Raw genomic sequence first — 6674 nt, forward strand, 5'->3', positions numbered from 1 at the left:
CCAAAATATTTAAGATAGGAGATGCACAAAATATGAAGTTTTTTACATAAACATGAATTTTTTGCATCTATGAAGAACCTTTTTTAGCAAAAGAATATTGAACACCAAGAATTATTTTCATTGTAAGTTGAAGTTATAAACTCTAGCTTGAGGGAGGGCATTCAATAGTAGGATATGAAAGAGTCTTACATGACTGTCACAGTAAGAAGTTTCACAGAGCTAGAATTAATATGGTGGAGTCTTATAAGAGTCTCACATGATGAGGTCCCATAGAAGAGTCTCAGTTAAACTTGTTTTTTTTTATGTTAGTCTTTTTTTTTATGTTCACTTGTTCAAATGTTCTAGGATTCTTTTAGTGTTTAACTTTGGGAAATAAGGGTAGTTTAATTGTAATTGGATTGTACTTGTTTCCTCTATTATAATAGAGACTCATTGTACTCAATCAATATCAAGTTAGTGAAGTTTTTTCTCTTTTCCATAAATTTAACATGGTCTATTATTGAAAATCATAGACAAGCTTAGGTGGCATTATTATGAATATCTTATGTTCTTTATCTTTTCTTCACTCTCTCTAGGGTGAAGGGTATACTTTTAATTTATGTACTATTGACATCTATAAATAAAGGTTAAGGGGGAGGGTTTGGATATCTTGCACAACCCTTATTCTCTCCTCTCCTCTAAGTGTTCATCTCTTTCTCTATCTCACTCTCTCATTCATTCTCATCTCTCTCTTCATTCACCTAATTTTACTTCTTCTCTTCTTCTCCTACCTTCTTCTTTCCCATACTTTAAGTTGAAGATCTCAGTATAATGGAATCCTGAAATCAATATCTACGAAAGAGGAATTTGAGTACCAAAGTCCTAAGTTTGGTGTTTCAAGTAGATGACAGAGAATTCTTTTCACAACCACTTAGTGAGATTCTCTAAGATCGGATTGAAATCTAGTGCATAGACATACCAAAAACATGATGTTCAGTCTACTTGTTGATAGGTAAAGTAGGGAGCCAATCATACTTCTATAGAGTTTTTGATCTATAGCCTTCCCTGAGTTGTCCGAGTCAAGTTTCAAGGACGAACTCATGGGTGTACTAATTGATTTAAGATTTTCAATGTTGAATCTCTTAATCAATCATTTGGTGTGCTTGGACTGATTTATGAAGGTTCTATTCTCGGTTTACATTACTTAAAGTCTAAGGAAGAATGTGAGTTCAACCGTTAAAACTCATAGCAAACTCATTTTTCATTATACTAGGGAAACCTTGACATAGTAAGTAGAATTGAAGATGATATCATCTACTTAAATTTGGACTTTGATCAAGTTTTGGTCATTGTCCTTGGTAATTATCCATACTACCTCTCTTATTTTTTTTTTCTACAAGAATTCTCTTAATCTATCATGGTACGCTCTTGGAGCTTACTTTAACCCATATAGTGCTATATATAATTTATTTACATGGCTAAGCTTGCTCATGTCCTCAAATCCTTTGGGTTGTTCAATATGAACGTCTTCTTGAATATACCCCTTTAGGAATTCACTCTTGACATCCATTTGGTATAGTTTGAATTTCATGTTACAAGCATATACTAATAGGATTTGAATTGCTTCTAATCTTACCACAGTTGCATAGGATTCTTCGAAATTGATTCCATTCTCTTGGTTATATCATTTGGCAACTAACCTAGCTTCGTTTCTCATTATTTTACTGTCTTCATTAGCTTCGTTCATAAATACCCATTTTGTTCCTATTACATGCTAACTTTGGGGTCTAGGCACTAGAGTCGAAATTTTGTTTCTTTCAAACTAGTTGAGCTCTTCCTGCATTGCTATGATCCAAAAATCATTTTTTTTAATTTTGGCAAAGCATTTGGCCTCTATTTGAGAAACGAAGGCACTATTCACCATAGCGTCATGAGTTGTTATTCTAGTTGCAATTTTACCTTGAGGGTCACTGATTATTTGTTCTAGAGGGTTGTCAGCCATGATCCTAAAGTTCTTTGGCTCCATAGGTGGTTCTTCTTCGTTATTTGGGTCATTTAGGTTCTCTTGAAGATTTTAGTCCTGAGATTGAGATGCGGAGGATGAACCGAAGGGGTTTCCCTCTTTGTCATAAAAAAATTGAGTTGGGGTACGATTTGGCGAATCAGATTCATCAAACTTAACATGCACCAACTCCTCAACTCTCATAGTTGTCTTGTTATAAATTATATATGCCTTGCTATGAGATGAATAACCCAAGAAAATTCCTATATCAGCACTAGAGTCAAACTTTCCTAATTTTTCCTTTGGTTCTTTTAATACAAAGGTTTTGCATCCAAAGGTTAAAAAATAAGTTATGCTAGAAAGGGTCCTCGTATACAACTCATAAGGAGTTTTGGTGAGAAGAAACCTTATGCTTACTCAGTTTATGATATAGCAAGCGGTTTTGACAGTTTCGGCCCAAAGTCTATGTGACAAATACAATGCATGTACATAGTTCCTGCAATCTCAATTAAGGCTCTATTTCTTCTCTTAAAAACATTTTTCTAAAAAGTTCATGAACCAAGAATGTATGGTCTATACTATTATTTGTGCAATATTCCTCAAATTATGAATTTTAAAATTCTCCTTCATGGTCACTCCTAATTTTCATAATGCTACAACATTGCCCTTTTTAAACTTTTTCACATAGCATTGTGAAGACCGTAAAAGTATCATCCTCATGTGCTAGAAATTCTACCCATGTGAACCTACAATAATCATCTACCACCACTAAGGTCAAATGCTTTCCATTTAGGCTTAAGATTCCAATAGATCCAACCAAATCCAAGTGGATTAGTTGAAGAGGTCGAGGTTTCTCTCTTACAATTTTTTGGTTCAGTAGTCCTCTCACTAGGTTTTATTAACTTATTTGTTCAATGAGTCAATTCCTATATGTCCTAGTCTCTTATGCCATAACCAAGATTCATCAATGTTTTCACCCAAACAGAAGGCACTACTTGTAATCTATGTTTACAACATAGAGGTTCCTATTTCTATGTCCATCTAGAACTAGTTCATCATTTTCATTGTTTATTAAGAATTTGTCCTTTTGAAATGAAACTTTTTTTCTTTTATCAAAAAATTAACTAATTCTAAGTCATGCATTACCCTTCTATGTAATAGACATCGGATATGAAGGAGTTTGAGGTATTGATTGTACGAATTCCTTTGATGGTACTTTTGCTATTGTCTTCAAATATTACATGACCACCATCTTTTAGTTTAAGTTCCATGAACTTCTTCTAACCACCGGTCATGTGTCTCGAACACCTGCTATCCAAAATCCATACATCCTTGGCTCAGAGACAAACCTACATGACAAGAGATTTAACCTTTCTAGATCCATTTTAAGTTGGGTCCTTTTGTGATGACATTTGGAGTGTTAGGTGATTTGGGCATCCAAATATGTTTGCCTGAGTTTTTGTGGGTTACTACAACGATCAATTATTTTTGTACTCATCATTGTTTCATGCCATTTCCATTTTTGGTTTGGCAAATGTGGGCATAGTGTTCCACTTCATTGAAATAGTGACATCAAATGTGAGGAATGGGAGTGAACTTCTTGTTTTGACTTTTCCTGTTCTTCCCAATTTTTCTCCTAGGTGTAGATTTTTTGTGATAGAGCTTTGAGTTGTTGTCCTAGTTCGATGTTCTTCTTCTCAAATGCAACTCTATCACATGATAGCTTGTCTCTCACACCACATTGCTTTGAAGTATTAGCCACATGGTTTTCATTTTCTTCTTTCATGGTGTTGAGCTCATTCTTGAGCTTTGCAATCTCATGTCTTTGAGCATTGCATTTTTTTTTGTATTTTTTAGACTATAAATACATTTTTCTAAAATAATTTCTAATTCACTTTCATAGTTTGACTCGCTTACCTCTTTTGAAGTGGTGAACTCGTCATCGTCTTCAATTGTCATAAGTCTTACATTACTTTCTTCTTCCTCGGAATGGTTGGACTCTTCTTTCATAGCCTTGAGAAGCTTGTCATTCTACCTATAGAGGGAGAACTCCTCTCCTAGAATGTTCAATTAATTGATTAAATGCGTGAACCTAGAGTTCATCTCAACTATTGATTCACCCATTCATTCGCTCAATTTCATTTTGAATTCATCGTATTGGGCAACCAATAAACTAATTCTAGAGTTCTTGATTCTAGTGGTCCATTCATGTGTGACGTCAAGTTTGTCTCATAATTCATTAGCGATCTTACATGAGGAGACCCGATTGAACTCGTTTAGTCCTATGACACACAACAATAAGTTGATGACCTTGGAGTTTTTTTTTCAGTTGCTCATTGTCTTCCCTAGTCAAGTCATTGAAAGTCTTTGTGACAAGAATACCATTTTCTATTCTTTGCACCTGCTTCTACTCATATTCGAAAATTCTAGTGTTAATTGAGAGACAAAACAAATTCATATCAATAAATGGCAGCTTGTTCTCAAACACACTAAGACAATCAAACTGAAGTACATCATCCTTACTTGTTTTAAAAGAAATAGGGGTGGTCTAGACGTTTTTCTCATCTTAAAATTCGAGTCATTTTTTATATATTTTCCAAAACATTTTAAATGTGATATTACGTTACATAATTTTTATACAAGGGTAGTGATGTTTTACCCCTTGAAAATTAGAGTATGATGTTTTAAAAAAATCCGATTTGAACTTGACCCGCACCCTCTGATACTCTGAAATCGATATGATAGTAATAATAATGACTTGTTTATTTTGGCCGAGCTCAAGCCACTCGCGAACCGGTTCGGTTCGATGCCTCCCCTACCTATGATCCTCTGAAATCGATATAATAATAATGACTTGTTTATTTTGGCCCACTATAAGATTGGGTTAATTTAATCTATTAACCCATTTACTATTTTATAACCAGAAAATATAAATAAATAATTTTATAATTTTAATTAAAATAATATAAAAACTAACGAAACCCTAATTTTACTAAATTATTTATTTTATGTAAAGTTTAAATTATCAGCCAACATGGGGAAGCCACCAACCTCCACCCTTTTCTTTATATCTTCAACAAGAAGTCAAGCAACAGGGATCGAACACCGAGCATTGCCTCTGGAACGTCCTAGATTTCTCTAAACATGTCACCGCGTGAAGCGTCGTCTTCACTAAAGTCTTTTCTGCAGATGACACCGTAGACTGTAGAAGCATCGACACTGGATTCAGGATTCCTCTAGACAGTCCGGAAGGTGGCCTCCTGCCTCCATAAATTCCTCTCAAACGTTCCATCTCACGCAACAAAAAAATCCGAAACCCCTGCAGCTTTGCTTCGCCGTTTCGAGTTTTCTTTCTTAGGAGAAATAATGATGAAGAAATCCTTGCTTCTGGTGCCGCTGATTTTATGTTTTTCGTTTTCAGCCGCAAATGCTCTGGTTCCCTATAGCAGAAACCTATGGGAGTTGATGGTGCCTTCGGACGATCCCTTCAGGATCTTGGAACAGACGCCTCTCACCATCCCCAAGGGCGTCGAGACATTAGCGCTGGCCCGGGCAGACTGGAAGGAGACCCCTCGCGCTCATGTAATCTCTCTAGACGTTCCTGGGATTAGGAAAGAAGATATTAAGATCGAAGTGGAGGAGAATCGGGTATTGAAGATCAGCGGAGAGCGGAAGGGAGACGAGGAGGTGGAAGGAGAGAAATGGCACAGAGCAGAGAGGACGGTGGGCAAGTTCTGGAGGCAGTTCAGGATGCCAGCCACGGCAGAATTGGAGCAGGTAAAGGCACATTTGGAGAACGGCGTGCTGAGGATAACCGTGCCTAAGCTTGCAGAGGAGAGGAAGAGGCAGCCCAAAGTGGTGGAGATTCTCGAGGAAACTGGTGGGCAAGATGTTAAAGCAACCAAAGCGGAAATTAAGTAAATGGAATGGAAAATCAAGTTCTTAATACCATTCAACTACAGGTGTGAGAATCCAGGTTGTTGAGCATAGATCTGAAATAAACCTAGGACCGTTTTTATAAAGCGTCTATTAGCCTTGAATTTAAACTCTGGCTTTAAATCTATGTATTATGTGTTGTTATTATAGTAATAAAGCAATGTTTTGGTGATGTGTTTGTCATATTGGGAACTTTGTTTTGGTGATGTGTTTGTCATATTGGGAACTTTGTTTGGGCAGTATTATTATTACTATGTTTATCTATATGGAAGAGTATAAGTGGTCAGAATTTGTATATTTATTAGCCTCGTCTAAATGGTGGGTTGAGATACCCACAAGCAAAGACATAACAATTGAAAATTAAAATTTTAAGTTATCTAGAAATATCTTAAGATATATTTTTACAAAGAGTTAACAAACTCAAGACAAGATTTCAAGTTTTATGATATGTCAAGTTTTCTTGAAAAGGCACCCACAAGCAAAGACTGAATAATTGAATATTGAAGTTTAAGTTATTTAGAAATATTTTAAGACATAATTCTGTACAAAGAGCTAATAAACTCAAGACAAGATCTCGAGTTTTATGGCATGTTAAGTTTTGTTGAAGAGGTACTCATAAGCAAAGACTGAAGAATTGTTTTGAAGAATTGTTTTGTTGAAGAGGTACTCATAAACAAAGACTGAAGAATTGAAGACTAAAGTCTAAGTTATCTAAAAATATTTTAAGACATAATGTTTGTATAAAGAGTTAACAAAC

The 6674-nt window shown here is 35.4% G+C and overlaps 1 protein-coding gene across 1 annotated transcript; it reads left to right on the forward strand.

Moving 5' to 3' along the window:
• The first annotated feature begins 5145 nt into the window (after positions 1 to 5145).
• Positions 5146 to 6089, forward strand: LOC137944307 (16.9 kDa class I heat shock protein 1-like). Its single transcript, XM_068789955.1, has one exon. It carries the CDS (start codon positions 5348 to 5350, stop codon positions 5900 to 5902), a length of 555 nt encoding a protein of 184 aa, XP_068646056.1. The 5' UTR covers positions 5146 to 5347; the 3' UTR covers positions 5903 to 6089.
• The last annotated feature ends 585 nt before the right edge of the window (positions 6090 to 6674 follow it).

Source organism: Aristolochia californica, unplaced genomic scaffold (assembly GCF_029961685.1).
Source record: "Aristolochia californica isolate CCGP_79_NKW_82.1479 unplaced genomic scaffold, dmAriCali1.0.hap1 SCAF_11, whole genome shotgun sequence".
In the NCBI taxonomy this organism is placed as follows: domain Eukaryota; kingdom Viridiplantae; phylum Streptophyta; class Magnoliopsida; order Piperales; family Aristolochiaceae; genus Aristolochia; species Aristolochia californica.

Excerpts from the sequence above, each read along its gene's own strand:
- LOC137944307 (XM_068789955.1), top strand. The coding sequence starts at position 5,348 with ATGATGAAGAAATCCTTGCTTCTGGTGCCGCTGATTTTATGTTTTTCG.